Source organism: Gaeumannomyces tritici (genome assembly GCF_000145635.1).
Source record: "Gaeumannomyces tritici R3-111a-1 unplaced genomic scaffold supercont2.1, whole genome shotgun sequence".
NCBI lineage: Eukaryota > Fungi > Ascomycota > Sordariomycetes > Magnaporthales > Magnaporthaceae > Gaeumannomyces > Gaeumannomyces tritici.
Genome location: NW_008804545.1, coordinates 7,244,773 through 7,261,752, shown reverse-complemented (window position 1 = coordinate 7,261,752; position 16,980 = coordinate 7,244,773). Strand labels below are relative to the sequence as shown.

Sequence of the window (16,980 nt, the reverse complement as noted above, 5' to 3'; positions counted from 1 at the left end):
TGTTAATATAACACTACAGCGCCATCGAGAGGGGCGACTATAGGGCACGGCGAGAGTGTCACGCGAGAGATGTTTGCATTGTTGAAAATTGTTTCGGATTAGGTGACTGAGCAAATTATAACGGGCAGAGTTGGCATTACCAGAGGGGATCCGAGATGATGGATTAGTAGTCGCAGGAAACCATATCTGGGATACTGTACTGCAGGACGGGGTCCTGACACGAACTCGACTCGTACACACGTGGGATTTCGCATCTAGATGAGATTTTGATAAATGAGAGAAAGAATACGGGAATCTTGGGACCACAAGGGACCAGACCCGATAACGAAAGAAACCACGTTCAGCACAGCCAACATCTAAGCCGAAGCGGCGGCCCCCTCGCGCCGGCGCCGCGTGTTGAACGTCTTGTCCATGAAGCCCGTGATCGAGTCGCCGAAGCCCGAGTCGCCGGACCGGAAGCTCTTGAGAAAGACGCGCATGGCCATGCGGCCGTCCATCTCGACGCCCTCGTGCCAGCCGCTCGGCACCTCCTCCGTGATGACCGACAGGTCGACGGGCATGTTGGCGGCGGCGTCCCCTATCATGCTTGTTTCGGCTAGGCTGAGCTGGTTGGCGTGCGACTCGAGCTGCTGCATCGCGGTCGGGGCGGCGGCGGCGGCGTCCGAGAGGAGGGTGGTCGGGGTCGGGGAAGGGGAGGTGGCGCGAGACATTATTTGCTCGTACTCTAGCATCCTGGCGGCGTAGAATTCGGCTGATGGCGTCGCCGGGGTGTCGGTGGTGCTGCCGGTTACGGTCGTAGGGGGCGCCAGCATCGAGGCGACGTCGAGCTGGCGCCTCAGCTGGGCGAACTCGCCTGGGGAGTACGGGAACGATGGAGCAGGCTCCGTAGCAGACTCGGCGGAGTCTTGCCCACCGTTCGCAGCAGCAGCAGCAGCAGCAGCAGCCTGCTCGAAACGGCGCATGGCATCCCCAGCCAGACGCACAGCCAGCGCAACTGGGGTGGTCTCGTCGCCCCCGGACCCGCCAACCGGCGCGTCGAGATGCACGGCGAACGCAGACTGCAGCAGGGCGGCGACAACGTGCGGGTTGACGGCGGCGACGGCGGCGGCCAAGGGGGTACCGTGGACGACGTGGATGGCGTGCGGGCCGAGCGAGGCCGGGTCCGGGAACATGTCGAGGACCTTTTGCACGATGCGCTCCGACGTCTGGGCGTGGCTGTTCCAGCGCGCGGCCGGGAATAGCGCCAGCATGTGCACGGCGCTCAGCCCCGCCGGCGGTTCACTGCACAGAGGGTCGATCTGGACGCCGCGACTTTGTTCGGCAGGGGTGGCCGCCGTCGCGAGGGCGTGCACACGGGCGAGGTAGGTGATGGACTCGAGCGAGGGCAGGTCGTGGGTCTGGAGCTTCATTCCCAGCAGCGACATGCCGCCGTCGTGCCTTGGGACCTCTGCAGGAGCTCCCTGCTCGCTTCCCCCACGAGTCTCGCTGCTGCCCAGGTTGCAGGTAGCGTAGAAGTTGTTCAGGACCTCCCCGGCACCGTACGAGATCAGCAAGTCTGCCAGGTCAAAGTACCGCCTGTCGACGGCGAGCCCCAGCGCGTCCATGACGCCAGCATCCTCGCCCCGGACGGCGACGCCCTTGAGGACCAGGTCCTCGGCGATGGCGATCCCGGCCGGCGTGTGCCCGGGACGCGCCGCGAACCACTGCAGCAGCGTCGCGCCCTGGTCGGCGTCGGCGTCGGCGGGGAAGGTCAGCGGCGAGCCACGGCCCGCGAGCAGGTGGTACGCAGGCTCGTTGTTAGCCGCCACGGCGTGCTGAATCGGCCGCCAGCCCGGCGAGCCCTCGACCGGGTGGCCGAGGTCCAGCAGCGCTTCCATCACGTCCAGGCCTGCGCCGCGCGACGCCGCCTCTGCGCACAGGCTCCGGCCCGAGGCGGGTGCGGCTTCGCTTCCTTGCTGCTGCGGCCGTCGCCGTCGCCGCCGGTCCCGTAGGATGCGCAGCGTTCGAGCCAGATCGGTCTTGTAGTCGACGCCGCACCGCACAAGGCGGCTCTGCATCAGGAGCGGGTCAAAGTTTGTAACCGTGCCCGCGTGCGCCGCTTCCAGAATGTCGTTCTCGTCCCAGTCCCAGTCCCGGTCCAAATCCGCTAGCGCCTTCTCCTCCCTCTCATCAACGGCCCGCAACAGCGTCTCCAGTATGTCGGGCAGCGTCAGCACGGCGGCCAGCTCGACGGGCGACTTTACGTGGGCGACGCGCTTGCCGTCCCCGTCGACGCTGCTGCGGCCCAGGGGGTCGGCGCCGCGGGCGAGCAGGACGCGCACGGCGGGGAGGCACTGCTGCAGGACGGCGCGGCCCAGGGGCGTGACGCGGAGGCCCAGGGCGTCCTGCCAGTCGGCCAGCACGGCGCGCACGTCCTGGCGCATGCCGCCCGAGACCTGCTCCAGGTCGGCGCCGGCGTCGAGAAGGCGGCCGGCGACGAGGGCCACGTCGTCCTCAGCGAGGTTGAAGAGGCAGTGCAGCGGCGCCTCCTCGACGTAGTTGGCCCCGCCCGTCGGGTCGGCGCCGCGGTCGAGCAGCAGCAGCGCGCACGGCACGTGGCCCGAGCGGACGGCGCACAGCAGCGGCGTCTCGGCGTGCGACTGGTTGCGCAGGTTGATGTCGCACTCGTACCGGTCCAGCATGTGCCGCAGCGCCGCCTCGGCGCCCATGGACGCCGCGAGGTGCAGGAGGCCGTGGCCCTTTTTGTTGACAAAGATTTGGTCGAAGCGGTGCTCGGGCGGCGTCCCTCCTCCTCCCTCGGCGGCTCCCTCGGCGGCTGCGGCTACGGCTGAGGCTGGGGCCTGTGGACGACGCAGGCACGAGCTGTAGTCGTCTCCTAGCTCTTTGATGATTTCGGCGTCGAGGGCGGCGATGCTCTCGACGTTCCAGGGCCGCCGCATCATGCGCGAGATGAAGACGGGCATGCCCGTGGACGCGGTGCTCCCGCGGTACAGCGACTCGGCCGACGCGATGGAACCGGTCCAGGAGAGCACCTCCTCGCGCGGGTGGCTTGCCTCGAGCGCGCGCAGGTCGGCCGAGCAGTGGCGGTGGCCGCGCACGATGCTCCACCACAGGTTGTCCTGCTGCAGGGCCGGGCTGAGCGGGTTGTCGATGCCGAGGGCGGCGTGCACGCGGTACACCCACGCCCGGGCCAGGTAGTCGACCGTGGCCGTCTCCTTGGCGGCGTCGGCGGCGGCCAGCAGCCAGCGGCACGCCGACGCGTGGTCGACCGGGGCGCCGAAGCCGACGAGGTAGCACTGGTACAGAAAGAAGGCGGCCGTCCAGGGCTGCAGCTCCGTCGTGGCCAGGTTAGAGTCGGCGGCGGCGGCGGCGACAAACTCGGCCAGGATGGTGCGCTGGTGGTCCCAGTCGAGCAGGGCGCCCAGCTTGACGGGGTCGAAGACGAAGCCGCCGCGCGAGGGGTGCGGCAGGTCCGGGCGGAAGCCGGGCAGGTTGTTCTGGGCGTCGTACTCGTCGCCCATGCGGCCCAGGCCGAAGCCGACGCCGTCCAGGGTCAGGCCGTGGCGGCCCGGGGTGGCGTTGCGGTCGTTCTCGGCGGTGCGGGCGTTGGCGGCGTCCTTGACGTGGACGTAGGCGTGGCTGGTCTGGGCGCTCATGCCGCGCATGCGGGCCTGGGCGCGGTCGAGGGCGCGGTGGGCCGGGTCGCCGCGCAGCGTGAACATGAGGGCCGCGACGACCAGGTGTAGGCTGGGGGCCGGCAGGCGGCGCTCGTGGAAGCGCGCCGATACGGTCGAGACGGCCCACTCGAGCACGGCGTCGGCCTCCTTGGCCTCGGCCATGGCCTTGCGCGCCTCGTCGCTCGGCCGCTGCCCGGGCGCCGGCATGGCCACGCCCACGCCGGCGAGACCAAACATGTCGTCGCAGTCGAGCATGCAGCGCCAGATGAGCATGCCGTACGAGTAGGCGTCCGTCTTCTTGACGCCCTCGACCGTCAGCCGGCTGCCGCCGTGCACCTCGGGCGCGTCCAGGGGGAAGGTGCTCGCGGGCACGTGGTGCTGGCCGTCGCCGTCGCCGTCGCCGTCGCCGGCCATGTCCATGACGGCGCCGCCAAAGTCGGCCAGCTTGGCCGTGTAGGGCTGGTCCGGCGGGTCCGGGTAGTGGTTGGCAAAGATTAGCACGTTCTCGTGCTTGAGGTCGCCGTGGACCACGCCGCACGCGTGCAGTATGGACAAGCCTTTGCCCACGTCGTAGCAGAGCTTCTGCTTGACGCCGAATGGCAGCGCCGGCCGCGCGCGCTGCAGGCCGTGCAGCGTCCCGAACTCGGCGAGCTCCACCACCAGCGTCGGGAACAGCGACCGCGACCCGTCCCAGCGTATGTCGAGCAGCCGCACCACGTTGGGGTGATAGCGCAGCGGCTGGTGCAGCAGCGCTCGGATCTCGAAGAGCGTGTCGCGCCACCGCCTGCCGCGCGCCGCCGCGTCCTCGGCGTCGGCTGTGCTGCCCTCGCGCGCCGTCTTGATGGCCACGTAGACGGGCCTGTTGTCGGCGCCCACCGGCCCGTCTACAAGTTTGGCCCGGTCCACCACAAAGGACGCGCCCTCCCCGATGCGCGTGCGGTCGGCCGTCACGAGCCTGCGCTTCCCGGCAAAGAAGCCCGACTGCTGCTCGCTCCGCAGGCTCTGCTCCAGGTAGGCCGTGTGGCAGATGAAGGTGGCCAGGCTGCTGCCCCGGGCTGCCTTGGCCGCATTCGAGGCTTCGGTTGTTGCCGACTTGATGGCGCCGCCAGCGTCGCTGCTGGTGGCGCTGACCAGCACGCCGCTGTTGCTGGACCCAGATGTCAGCGACGTAAAGGGCGAGAAGGCCGAAGGGTAGATGTAGGTGGTCGCCATCTTGGAGTCCCCATTGGCGTCCAGGAGACAGACAGCTCGAGGTCCTCCACGGCCATCGCGGGGTTGTTTTGTTTCTCGCGGGGTAGCCCAGCCTCAGCCGCACTTGCGTCTTGGACTGCCTCAGCTGTGGGAGGCCTCGATCTAGTAGGTGACGAAAATACCCAGGAGGGGAGGCCCGCTGCCGGCTCAGCCGCACGCTTGCGAATGAGGCAGAAGGGAGGGGGCAAAAAGCCCACACAGCCCCACAAGCCGCGACGACAATTCGACCTCCTTGAAAAGGGGGCTTCGGGAAGTCGTGCCTTGTGCCTGGCGCTGATGTATGCTTGACATTGGAACCGACGTCTTGGCAAGCCACATTGAATCCAGCCTAGAGAACCGCATCAATCGCAGCAACAATAGCAAAAATGGACCCAGGCATCTATCTATCCATTGCCGGCGTGGCCTTCCAGTCCGCCGTCTTCGCCGTCAAGGCGTTCCGCAAGGGCCTCAGCTTCAGCCGCGACGCCGAGCGCCTGGTGCTGCGGCTCGAGGTCGAGCGCTTCCGCCTGCAGATGTGGGGGGAGAACTGCGGCCTGGCCACCGTGCGCACCAGTAGGGAGGAGGCGGGAAGGGCAAAGGACGAGGGCGACAGCGGCGGCGGTGTGACCAAGACGAACCAGGAACGGCAGCAGCAGCATGACGGCATACTCCCACGGTTGCTGCCGCTGTGCGACGTCCTGCGCCACCAGCTCGACGACGTCGCGGCCCTGTTCCGGGAGCACGAGGCCCTGAGCGAGCGGTACGGCCTCGAGCCCACGACCGACGAGCCCACCAGGTCGGACAAGCTCGCCGAGCTGGTCGCCCGCATGCAGCGCTCGTTCCGGCGCAGTAGGCCCCGCGGCAGGGCGGCGGAGGAAAGGGGCGAGGACGAGGAAGAAGAGCCCGACACGGATGACGAGGACGAGGATCCCAAAGACGCCGCCGCCGCCGCCACCGAACCCGGTCGCACGCGCAGAACGACGAGCACGTGGAACAAGATCCGCTGGTCGGTGCTGGACCTGGCCAAGTTCGAGGCCCTGGTGGCCGAGCTGGCGGCGCACGTCACGCGCCTGAACCAGCTGCTGGCCGAGTCGACCTTCGGCCACCACCACCACCAACACCACCCGCCCCAGCCCGACGCCAACGACGTGCGCGTCAGCATCGTCGTCGTCGGCAGCGCCGTGGACCGCGAGTCCATCGACCTCGTCCGCTCCGCCGTCACCAGCGCCGCCGCCGCCGCCGCCTCCCCGGCCTCCGCCTCGGCCCTGCTGCGCTCTGGCATCGAGCGCAAGGCCATCTCGGCCGACCTGCCCGCCTCGTTGCTGCTGCCATCACCGCCACCACTGCTGCTCCCTCCACAGCCCACCACCGCCACCGCCGCCGCTGCTCGCGGCAGCCTGCGCCTCGCAGACTTTGCGCTGCCCGACAACTTTGCGCGCCTGTCGCGGTTCCTCGCCGAAAGAAAGGGCGGCGGCGGCGGCGGCGGCGGCCTGTTCCTGTTCGAGCGCAAGGACTTTGACCGCGACATCTCCCCCGACGACAAGCGGCGGCTGACGGAGCGCATCCGGCGCCTCGTCGTGCTGCTGGGCGGGCCGCGGGACCCGGCCCTCCTGACGCCGCGCGCCGAGGGCTGCATCCACGACGCCGAGCACTACTGCTGGTGGCTGGTCTTTTGCTTCACCGAGGACGACGACGGGACGCAGCAGCAGCAGCGTCGACAAAACCCGCCAACGACTGCCCTCACCCTCCCCCTCGACCGCCACCAGCCCATCTCCCTCCGCCTGCTCATCGACCCAAAGACCAAGTTCCGCCCGCCGCTCGAGCAGCGCTACGCCCTCGCCTCGGCGCTGGCCGGCACGCTCTCGGAGCTGTACCGGTCCAGCTGGCTGCACAAAGGCATCCGGAGCGACAACATCCTCTTCCAGCCCTCTTCTTCTCCGCCCTTCTCCTCCTCACCCACCACCACCCTCCCCCTCCCGCCCGACTTCCACCGCCGCCCCCTCCTCTGCGGCTTCGACTATACACGCCACGAGAGCGAGTGGGCCACCATCGACCGCGCCCGCCGCAGCCCCGACGTCGCCGCCGCCCTGTACCGCCACCCGGCCTACCAGGGCGCCGCCGCCCAGGGCTACTCCCTCCGCTACGACCTGTACTCGCTCGGGCTCGTGCTGCTCGAGGTCGCCCTGTGGGCGCCCCTGTCCAACTTTCTCGAGGGCAGGCCCGCCAGGGCAACGAGCAAGGTCGCCGCCACCGCCGCCAACGGGACAACAACAACAACAACAGCAAGGGCCGAAATAACGCTGTCCAAGGACATGAAGACCTTCCACGAGCCGCACGCCCGCCTGCTCCGCCGCCACGTCCTGCGCCACGTCGACGCCGAGCTCGCCTTCCGCGCCGGGTCGCCGTACCGCGCCGCCGTCGGCTACTGCCTCGGCGGGGACGACGACGACGCCGACGGTGCTGCTGCCGGTCGTGACGACGATCCCTGGTCCGTGCCGTCGGCCGCGGCGCACCCGGCCCTCGAGTTCTACGACCGCGTCGTCGTGCCCCTGGCCCGGCTGGCGAACGCTGCTGCCGCCAGCGCCTGAATTGTCGCATCTTTTTCTGGCTTCGGAGCGAGGGCTTTTGCTGTAGTCTATCTTTCCTTTCTTTCTTCACTCCCCGTGTGTTTAGCCTTCATTTCCCAGTCTTGAGAAAGCGGCCTTCTCGTTACCCGGCCAGATGTCTATTTCCCGAAACCCCTACCGTCGGGGATTGTGGTCAGTCTTCTTTATTTGTACAAGTGCTCTTCTTTCCAGATTAAACCGCGCGCCGTGGATATCCAAACATTTCCGGAATGGTCCGTCGTCTTTCTTGCTTTTCCGTCCCGTTTGTACAATTCCTCCTTCTATACCAGAGAAGCAAGCTATTGCGAATCCAGTCCAAATCAAAGCTCCAGATCTGGATCCACCTCGGTCCCCAGGTCCCTGTCCTCGAGGAACCGCCTGCCCAGCAGCGAGTCGGGCAGGTAGTCCTGTCGCACCCGCCCGTCCTTGTAGTTGGGGTTGTACTTGTACTCGGCGCCGTAGCCCATCTCGCGCATTAGGCGTGTGGGCGCGTTGCGGAGGTGTAGCGGGATGGGCAGCGCTGCCACGCCGGGCTCGCGAAGCGCCGCAAAGGCGTTGTTGAGCCCCCGGTACACCCGCGTCGACTTGGGCGCCAGGCACAGCGCCACCGTGGCGTGCGCGAGCGGGATGCGCGCCTCGGGGAGCCCAATCTGCTGCGCCGCCGTGTACGCCGCCGTCGCGAGCGGCAGGAGCGTGTTGTCGCCCAGCCCGACGTCCTCCGACGCCACCACGACGAGCCGCCGCGCGATGTAGAGCGGGTCCTCGCCCGACTGCAGCATGCGCGCCAGGTAGTAGAGCGCCGCGTCCGCGTCCGAGCCGCGGATCGACTTGTGGAAGGCCGAGATGCTATCGTAGTGCTGGTCGCCCGCCCGGTCGTAGACGAGCGTTTTGGTAAGCGCCGCTTTGACGTCGTCCTTTGTCAGCGGCGTAGGTGCCGCCTCTCCTGTTGCTGCTGCCGCTGCTGCTGCCTCCCCGTTTTTGGGCATTCGAGGTTGCACCGTGAGTGACATGGCGAGCTCGAGGAGGTTCAGCGCCGTGCGCGCGTCCCCGTCGGCAAAGTTGGCCAGGTATGCCAGCATCTCTTCGTCCATGAGGGGGCTGAGGGATGACTTTGGCGCAGCAGACTCTGCTGTCTCGTCTGCAGACCCATCGTCACGGACCTTTTGCTCCTCCTCTAATGCCCGACGCAGGATGCGCTGTATGTCCTCGCTCGTCAGCTTGGACAGTGTAAACGTGCGACAGCGCGAGAGCAGAGCGGCCTGGACCCGAAACGACGGGTTCTCGGTCGTGGCGCCGATTAGCGTGATGGTGCCCGCCTCGACGGGCTTGAGGAAGACGTCCTGCTGGGCCTTGTTGAAGCGGTGGATCTCGTCGCAAAAGATGATGGTCCGGCGGCCCGTCAGGCCCAGCTCCGAGGCGGCCTCGGCGAACAGCTTCTTGCACTCGTTGACGCCCGTCGACGTCGCGTTGAGCTCGACGAACCGCGACCCGACCTTGTGCGCGATGCAGCGCGCGATGGTCGTCTTGCCCGTGCCGGACCCTCCCCACATGATCATGCTGGGCACGCGGCCCGAGTCGATCAGCGACCGCAGCACGCCGCTCGGCCCGACCAGGTCCTGCCCAAACACCTCGTCCAGGCTGCGCGGGCGCATGCGCTCGGCCAGCGGCGCCGCTCGATCGGTCCTGGCCCGCTTGGCCGAGGGCCCCGTGTGTGATGCTGGTGCCGGTTGCGGCTTCTGCGGGGTGCCGTCGGGATTTTGCGTCTCGGTGGGTGAGCTGTGGCCGGGGCCCTCGTCGAAGCTCCTCTTTACGCCATTCGTTTTGGCTGCTGTTGCTGTTCTTGCTGCTGCCGTTGCGCCCGTGGCGGTCGAGCCGTTGCCGCGCGGTGTCGAGGGATTGGGGTTACCGTTGACGGCCTGGCGCTTGGCGGCCGGGGTCTGGAAGAAGCTGGAGGCGGTCCTCTTCTGCGTGCCCGACGGCGTGCCCGACGGGGCGACGTCTGCGGGTGGGGACGAGTTGCGGCCATCATCCTCGAGCAGGAACGTCTGGCAGCCCGAGTCGATGTGGTTGTTGATGCCGGCCGACTTGACGCTCCGGTTGCAGATGGGACACACGACCATGCTCCCGTCTAGCATATGCTCGGCCCTGGCTTGCAGATTTTCGATCTCGGCGTTGATGCGTTGGTGTTTCCGGTGCCAGCTTTGCTGTGACAAAGACACTGCCGATGACCGCTGCGGAATGGAGCCCGCGCAGGAACCATCAAGTTTTAGTGGATCCCTGCCCGACGCGAACCAGGGCCAGCGCAACCCCAGGTGACGCGCCGTTGCCGCTGTCACTTTATAGAGGAGGCACACGGGCCACTCAGCTCTTGTGTGGCGAATCGCTCCACTTGGCCGTCAAAAGTCGAGTTCCTTCTACAACGACTGGATGGGGTTGATTCCAAAGCAGCAATCAAGCCGTGTTGGATGAGTAATTTTCGCTATGGATTGTCGATAGACAGCACTAGTGTTCTAGGCAGCAGACCCTGCCTCCCTTCATCAAGACCCAACTGGATCCTTGACCTTCCAGAACTAGACCATTTGGCATGGCGATGGCAGATGACGTTGCAACAGATCATGGTTGGTAGTCTATTAGTTGGAGGTGATACCATATATCTCTATATCTACTGTAGCCACATGCTTGAACCGCCGACACCAAGAATTAATTCGAGTAGACCTTACACCATGAAGCTCTCGCCACAGCCACACTCCTCCTCTAGAAGAACAGACGGGTCACTGGTTAGCAAAGCTGCCATCAATCCCGTACTAGCCCAAGAAAAACTCACTGATGTTCGGGTTTCGAAACACAAAGCGCTGGCTCAGCTTGTCCTCGATCCAGTCCATCTCGCTCCCAATGATGCTGAACAACGCCTTGGAGTCGATCAGGACCCGCACCCCGTCCTGCTCCACTGTCTCGTCGAAGGCGCCCGGCTGGTCCACGTACTCGAGGTGGTACGCCAGCCCGCTGCAGCCCCGGTTCCGCACCCCGACCTTGATGAGCTTGGGGTCGGGCCCGTCCAGGAGCGCCCGTAGCTGCTCCACCGCCGCCGGCGTCAGCCGCATCGCCGCCTTGCGCGGCGCCCTCAGCCTCGATGGCCTCTTTGCCGCGCTGGGGAGGGGTTCCTGCGTGTTCGCTGGCGTGGTTTCCGTGGCCGTCGGTGCCGTCGCTGAGGTAGTGGACGTCGCGGGTGCGGCTTCTGATGGTGGTGCCGCCGCCGCCGCCGCGGGGGTCTGCGCCTCGGCCTCCGGGGCGATAGCCGGGCTGCTGCCGTCGCGGCCCTCGGGAGGCCTGGTGTCGTGGACGCGCGGGAGCGGCACTTCGATCGGCTTCGTTATCGAGGTCTCGGGGACGTCGGCGTTCCGCGGCCGTGCCGAGGGCTCATGGCTGGGCAGGGTATACGACTGGAAAGCAGCGGACGGGGTCGATGAGAAGTGGCGTCGTGAGCCTTGTAGTAGTATCCTGCGGCTGTTGTTGTTTTGGAGCTGTCTGCTCCTGCAGGAGAGGCAGACAAAAGCCGAGGCTCTCCTGGCGAGGAGGGCACCAGCCTTCATTTTGAGGGGAATTCCGCCGACTCGATGTGTTCTATGGTATTTCGGGTTGCTTCCAGCGTGTCGTGTGTCGTCGTGTGCTAAAAGCTCGAGCTTCGTCTTGGAGTCGTAGTCGGTATTTGCGCTGCTAGGAGGGACGTGTTGTTGAAGGTTGAAGGTCTGGAAGTGGCGACCCCCATATCCCAGACCGACCAAATCACATATTTTTGGTTGCAGCAGCCGATGACATGACGCCAAGCTGGGCTCACCCGAATTTGGCCGCGCACCAATCAGAGGCGAGCTAATTACCAGCACGGCTGACAATTGCGCAGTACCGGTAGCCGCTGGTGGGGCGACACCACGTTGTTTTCGGGCAGCACCGCTCGGCAGACCGAGGAGGTAACGGATCACTGGAATCGGCAGACAGCCCTGGAGCACAGCCTTACGTTTCTCAGCATCAATCATACAACAGACCCAAACTACTGCAATCGCATTACCCCGCTCCTCAACTCATCGCTGTCGAAACCTCAGATATATCCATGCTACCACCTACTGAAAACCTCTCATCGGCATCGATATCCCTACCCACTTCACCCCACCGCGGCGCTGACGTCGGCAACCGCCGCCCTGGCCATCTTCTTGAGCAGCCTCCGCTCGTCCGCCTCGCGGTACTTCTCCCAGCTGTCCAGCCCCTCCTTGGCCTGGATGCTCAACGTCTCGTACCCCTGCTTGATCACCTCGGCCACCTGCATTGTCGTGACGTTGCCCTTGGCGCCCCCCGCCCCCTCGGCGCCGCCGTTCTCCGCCAGCAGCCGTTTGTAGTGCGCGCTGACGCTGACCACCGTGCCGATGCTGCAGCTCGCCCGCGACGCAAGCTCGTACGTGGCCCGGAACTTGCTCAGCACCTCGCCCGACTCTACCACCTTGTAGAAGAGGTCGTCGTACGCCGCCGGTGTCGGTAGGAACGACTCTCCCGCCGTCAGGCCCAGTGCCAGCAGGTTGACCAGCAGGTCCAGCACCGTCTCCATCTGGGGCAGGTGCTTGAGGTCCGCCACGTACGTCGTCAGAAATCGAACCAGCGAGAGCAGCGACCGAAACAGCTCAGACCAGTGATACGTCAGTCGCGTGCGCGTGCGCGACACGTACGATATTATGCGCATCAGGATCCCCAGGCATAGCGCATACAGCGGCGCATCCAGTCGGCGCCGCAGGTTGTGGTTGATGCCGTCCACCATGACGTCCATGACTGCGGCGACAAGCGTCCGCGCCTCGCCACCACCCCGCGGCGGCCATGGGAGGTGCGGAGGTCGGTGGCGGCAAAGACGCACGGGCACCTGAGACTCGTCGCTGCACATGCGCCGGCACAGCACCGGATCCTCGACTAGCAACCGAAACACCATGAGGTTCAGGTGGCCGTAGAGCGTTGCCCTCTCAGTCAGGTATGCGTGCTGCATCAGGTATGATGTGAGTGATATGAAGCTTGCAAATGCCTGCTCCTCGTCCTTTTCCGCTGGCAGTGTCACCAAGTTGAAGCAGAAGAGCTTGTTGGCATGTGCAAAATCATAGGTGGCCAGGAGCATCGGCGCTTTTTGTCCAGGCCTAGATGCAAGGTTATTAGCCCGTGGTCAGGGGCGGTTGTACTTGCTCTCCAGTACAGGTCCAGGCGGCGCTCGAGTCTACTCACAAGACCGCAAACATCTTCTTGGCCGTTTCGGCATCATATGTCGGTTTTGCGGGCGGCTTCCCCCCTGGCGCCATAGCCCCCAGGCCGAGGAGGCTGAGAGCAGACGACAATGACCACCCCTCCGGGTGGTCCTCTTGGACATCGATGTAGTCGGCCCGCAAGGCCCTGCACCCGCTCCCAACACCGCCGATGATCTTCTGAATGGTCGCCTCGTTAACGAAGTCGTTGAGCCGCAGCTGGTAGGGGTTCTGGAACTCGAACTTGTTGTAGTTGGCCAGAAGACCAACCAGGCTAAACGGGGGGATCACATCGGGGGGTGATTCGATGTCGTGTATGAACTGGAGCAGTCAGCCGGCGTCCAGGGCCAATACGGGCTAGACCCGAGGTAATATACCTTCATTATGGCAGGGAAGAGGTCCCTTTGTATTAGATATGCCAGCAGGCTGGTCTGGTATGCACTCGATGTTACGGCGAGCGCAAGGTCAACCGCACCCTGCCTGGTGTCGACTGCCGTCTTGATCAGCTTGGATTCGAATATGACATGTCGCTTGAGCCCAGGACATACAGTCTTTCCCATTCCGTATCAGCCCCTCGAGGGCGCTCACAAAGTCAGTGAAGACTTGGTCGATCTGATCCAGCCCCGCAATCACGTCGATGATGTCCGATGTCGGGTTTGTAAACTTCTTGCCGACGACGGCCGTGAAGAACGTTGACAGCGTCTAGTCAAGATACGGGAGGGACATGTTAGCCTTCTTGCCCCGCCGCCTGGGCCTCTAGTCGGGTCCCTGTTCATAAAAGGGATTACGGGAAGGCGAGGGCGAGCGGCCTAACCTCCAGTGCGTGTACGTCTACCACACCTCTTGTCCCTCTCTTCAAGGCAGACACGGCCCTCGCGAACAGCTCCCTGGTCTGCTCCTCGCGCTCCAGCAGTTCGTCGGGGCCCATCTCATCCAGTATGAGGCGCAGCGACGCCCGGTCGGGCCGGAGCAGGAAGAACTCCTGCCAGAAGCCATCGGTGCCCGAGACATCCTCTTCGTCGTCGTCCTAGAAGCAGCATGGAGAGTGAGTGGATGGCGCGCGCGGGGTGCCCGGACTAGGCGTGCTAACCTTCAAGGTGCCAGGTCAGCAAGCGAGCGAGCAAGAAGGCGGGCGGCGACAGACGGGGGTGCCGTGACGCCGTGACTGCGAGGTGGGGGCGGGTTCGAACCTTGAAGAGATTCTCGTACAGTCGGACGATCTTGGGCTGGAAGGCCTCGGGGCGAGGCTGTTGGGTGAGGGGGGACTCCATGCAAGGCTTCTGGGGGCGGCCGTCGCGTGTTGCTGAGTCCTGGTCAATTTATTTGCCGGGCATGCCGCAGTGACCTGGCGTCGGAGCCGGCCATCGCCAGCCCATTGAACTCGCCCGCCACGATGGACGTGGGTGGGGTGACAAGTGCATGTGGTCCGTGCGTCAGCTTTGTTAGAAAATCGCTGGCAGGCCCAGCTGTGAGTGGACCAGTCCCTTCCGGCTGGAGACTTCAAGATCGTTGGACAATTATAAAAGTCTACGGGTCTGTCAAACTTCCTGAAAGGACAAAACGCTAGGAAAGTTTGAACACCTGGTTAGGTACGCAAAAGGATATTGATTTCGCGGCATAACAATCGCTAGGTTCAGGTCAGCTACAGCAATGAGATTTCAAGAGCTGAAGGGTTGAGAATGCACTATTATTATTATTTTCCAGTAAGATTTGCAAATCCCTTTCTCTACAGGTTACAATAAAAGCAGAACTTAGGCTTCTCAGCGTGGGCATGCAGGAGTCAGTCGGGTGCCGACAGATCTTCAGGACATTGAATGCCACCACCGTTGCCACGTCAGAATGAGCAAACGCCGCGGCTGCCTACCATCGTTCCTCCCCGAGCCATGGGCTGCTCCTTCCTCTTCCATAACAACGAGTGACTGCTAGCTAGCTTTTTCTCGCACACCATGGAATAGTGAAGGGTGAAAGTAAGGCATCCTTCTGAGAGACTGAAGATACCGAGAAGAAGAAAAGAAAAGCCCTGCCTTTCATCACCTACCACATCAAGACATCCAGTCAGTCGGCGAAATTCTCGGCCATCAGGCCTCGCCCAAATAGAACCACCAAGCACAACCATCCGCCCACCATGATCATCAACGTAACCTCGATTTACAAACTGAAAGTCCGGCCCTCACCTCGTGCGGCCCTCCTTCCTGCTCCAGATGTCCAAACTCCGGACCGCGACATGGCCTCGTTCGACCGGTACTTGAGCACGCTTCCCCACGAATTCCAGGAGCTCGCGGCGCACCTCAACCGTACCTCGGCCGATCTCCGCGAGGCCAGGACCGAAATCTGCGGCCTCTGGGCCCAGCTGTTCGTCTTCAACGTCATGATGGCCTGGCACGCCCAGCTCGCCGTCGGCCTCGGCACCGACGCCCACCGCCTCATAGAGCGGCAGCGGCAGTCCCTCTTCGGGGAGCGCATCCGGCACCTCGGCATGATCCAGGAGAGGCAGCAGCGCCTGCAGGCCATGCACGGCCTGACGGTCGCCCGGTTCCACACGCTTCTGCAGCGGTGGGAGGACGAGAAGTCCAAGATGGGAGCGCTGCGGAAGTCGCCCTAGACTGTCTCACCAATCACCCCATGCCGGGCGCCGCGGGTGTCTTTCGGCACTACCGGGAGAGGACTGGGAGAGGACTGGGAGAGGACTGGGAGAGGGCGGGGAGAGAGAAAAGAGAGAACTAAACCGCAGAAACAACCGAGTCCACCGAGGTTCATGGGTCTGAGTAGGCATGCATGCATGTATTGAGCTTGGGCTTGGGAGGAACACGAACCTAAATCAGGAGATCCATCGAGGGGGTTGGAACGGAAGGTCTTCACAGTCTATTCTAGCATGGGGAAGTGTCTAGGTAGTTGTGTCTTGTAAGCCTCCAACCCCAGACCAGAATGGCCGGGGCGATAGCCCGTCATTCGTTTCCAAGCTGCCTTCTGCACCTCTACCAGTGCCGCTTCTGGGCCAAGATAACGAACAGTGCCATGAGGATGATTTTGACGTCACCAGCAAGAATGACCGAGCCAAGCCTAGCCGATGACGAGGGACATTAGATACGGCTTGGTGTTTGGGAGGACCCAGTGCTTTCCCAAAGCAGTGCTGCAAATGTATCCAGCTGCGGAGGAGCACTGTCTTGAGGCGTGCACTGAGCGAATGCCTTTTCCTCAATTCCTCGAAATCTCGTCGAGATTAATGCGTAACATCGCCAACGCGGAGCGGTCAGGCTTCCTGTCACAAAACGGTATGGATGCAGATAGGGGACCGTTCCAATAGTCCGTGGGCGAACCCGAGGTCGGCGACACGTGGATGTGATGGGACCGTGACGTCTGTGGGAGGTGGCAGACAGGAGGTCCACGGGGCGCGGGGACGCTGCAGGCTCGGGCGTCGCTGGTCGGATCCTTGCGGCGGAGAATTGAATCCCAAGCAGCCCAAGACGCAAGAACAAGCAGTCTCAAGGGAGGAGATCCGGGATGCCCAGAAAGGAATCAAGCGAGAAAGCAGGCCGCGGTTGGGACATCACATCCACCGCACATCCGCTGCCGCCACATATACTAAAATTCCCCGTAGCAGCCCGCTGGATGCAACCCTCCCTGCCAATCTCGGTGGATGCCGGCGCCCGCGGGCTCGCCGTTGGGGTTGCGGTGGCGGGAAGGCTTGGAGCCAGCTGCAGTCCGGTACCAATATCATCCGGCTGGCGACGACGGACCGACATGGGCAGGCGGGCAGACAGGCATTTGCGCATCTGTGCATCACCCTTTTCAAATCCTTATCCTACTGCAGCAGCAGCAGCAGCAGCAGCAGCAAGGCCAGCTAGGGCCGGAGCTGGGGTGGGACAGATGGAGACTGACGGGTGTGGTGTCTCGGCTGGGGCTGCCGCGTCCTCTCACCGGTTGACCAAAGAGGTGCCGCGGCCGCCCGCCTCATTAGCTCGCGATAAGGTATGCGCCGGGAGAATTGGGCGGCCTGACGGTCGGTCTGGTGTGCCTGCTGCAGGCTACTCAAGCTATCGAGGCTCAATGCCAGCGCCGACCTGCATTTCTTTGACATTGACTGCAGGGCTGGGCATGCGCTGTAACAGAAGAGGGATGTGGAATGCGCCGAGGGCTCGAAGCTCTTGTCCCCTCTGGCGCGTCAGCACTTGTGCGGAAAAGAAAAGCCCCGACAGGACG

At 64.2% G+C, this 16,980-nt stretch overlaps 7 protein-coding genes across 7 annotated transcripts; 3 read left to right on the top strand and 4 right to left on the bottom strand.

Annotated features, from left to right (window-relative positions):
• GGTG_02289 (serine/threonine protein kinase) lies at window positions 1-5,045 on the bottom strand. The gene has a single exon (XM_009220060.1). The coding sequence runs from the start codon at window positions 4,887-4,889 to the stop codon at window positions 357-359; it is 4,533 nt and encodes a 1,510-aa protein (XP_009218324.1). The 5' UTR covers window positions 4,890-5,045; the 3' UTR covers window positions 1-356.
• Window positions 5,046-5,293: 248 nt separating this feature from the next.
• On the top strand, window positions 5,294-7,853 carry GGTG_02288 (hypothetical protein; the record flags this gene model as incomplete). The annotated part of the gene is made up of 2 exons (XM_009220059.1): window positions 5,294-5,470; window positions 5,558-7,853. 2 exons carry the CDS (start codon window positions 5,294-5,296, stop codon window positions 7,493-7,495), a joined length of 2,115 nt encoding a protein of 704 aa, XP_009218323.1. The 3' UTR covers window positions 7,496-7,853.
• Window positions 7,026-9,842, bottom strand: GGTG_02287 (AAA family ATPase). The gene has a single exon (XM_009220058.1). The coding sequence runs from the start codon at window positions 9,646-9,648 to the stop codon at window positions 7,834-7,836; it is 1,815 nt and encodes a 604-aa protein (XP_009218322.1). The 5' UTR covers window positions 9,649-9,842; the 3' UTR covers window positions 7,026-7,833.
• Window positions 9,843-10,116: 274 nt separating this feature from the next.
• GGTG_02286 (iron sulfur assembly protein 1) lies at window positions 10,117-11,288 on the bottom strand. The gene is made up of 2 exons (XM_009220057.1): window positions 10,338-11,288; window positions 10,117-10,267 (listed from the first exon to the last, which is right to left on the bottom strand). Exons 1-2 carry the CDS (start codon window positions 11,101-11,103, stop codon window positions 10,230-10,232), a joined length of 804 nt encoding a protein of 267 aa, XP_009218321.1. The 5' UTR covers window positions 11,104-11,288; the 3' UTR covers window positions 10,117-10,229.
• A 264-nt stretch (window positions 11,289-11,552) lies between these two features.
• GGTG_02285 (hypothetical protein) lies at window positions 11,553-14,163 on the bottom strand. The gene is made up of 6 exons (XM_009220056.1): window positions 13,971-14,163; window positions 13,595-13,807; window positions 13,329-13,482; window positions 13,158-13,270; window positions 12,764-13,101; window positions 11,553-12,678 (listed from the first exon to the last, which is right to left on the bottom strand). Exons 1-6 carry the CDS (start codon window positions 14,049-14,051, stop codon window positions 11,670-11,672), a joined length of 1,908 nt encoding a protein of 635 aa, XP_009218320.1. The 5' UTR covers window positions 14,052-14,163; the 3' UTR covers window positions 11,553-11,669.
• A 17-nt stretch (window positions 14,164-14,180) lies between these two features.
• On the top strand, window positions 14,181-15,812 carry GGTG_02284 (hypothetical protein). Its single transcript, XM_009220055.1, has one exon. The coding sequence runs from the start codon at window positions 14,906-14,908 to the stop codon at window positions 15,380-15,382; it is 477 nt and encodes a 158-aa protein (XP_009218319.1). The 5' UTR covers window positions 14,181-14,905; the 3' UTR covers window positions 15,383-15,812.
• Window positions 15,813-16,058: 246 nt separating this feature from the next.
• Window positions 16,059-16,625, top strand: GGTG_02283 (hypothetical protein; the record flags this gene model as incomplete). The annotated part of the gene is made up of 1 exon (XM_009220054.1): window positions 16,059-16,625. One exon carries the CDS (start codon window positions 16,059-16,061, stop codon window positions 16,623-16,625), a length of 567 nt encoding a protein of 188 aa, XP_009218318.1.
• Between the last annotated feature and the right edge of the window lie 355 nt (window positions 16,626-16,980).

Coding starts and splice junctions, on each gene's coding strand:
- GGTG_02289 (XM_009220060.1), bottom strand. CDS start 4,889: ATGGCGACCACCTACATCTACCCTTCGGCCTTCTCGCCCTTTACGTCG.
- GGTG_02287 (XM_009220058.1), bottom strand. CDS start 9,648: ATGCTAGACGGGAGCATGGTCGTGTGTCCCATCTGCAACCGGAGCGTC.
- GGTG_02286 (XM_009220057.1), bottom strand. CDS start 11,103: ATGAAGGCTGGTGCCCTCCTCGCCAGGAGAGCCTCGGCTTTTGTCTGC. Junction 10,268..10,337: donor GTTTCGAAACCCGAACATCA/GTGAGTTTTTCT, acceptor CTGTTCTTCTAG/AGGAGGAGTGTGGCTGTGGC.
- GGTG_02285 (XM_009220056.1), bottom strand. CDS start 14,051: ATGGAGTCCCCCCTCACCCAACAGCCTCGCCCCGAGGCCTTCCAGCCC. Junction 13,483..13,594: donor TAGACGTACACGCACTGGAG/GTTAGGCCGCTC, acceptor TATCTTGACTAG/ACGCTGTCAACGTTCTTCAC. Junction 13,271..13,328: donor GATACGGAATGGGAAAGACT/GTATGTCCTGGG, acceptor TCAAGACGGCAG/TCGACACCAGGCAGGGTGCG.
- GGTG_02284 (XM_009220055.1), top strand. CDS start 14,906: ATGATCATCAACGTAACCTCGATTTACAAACTGAAAGTCCGGCCCTCA.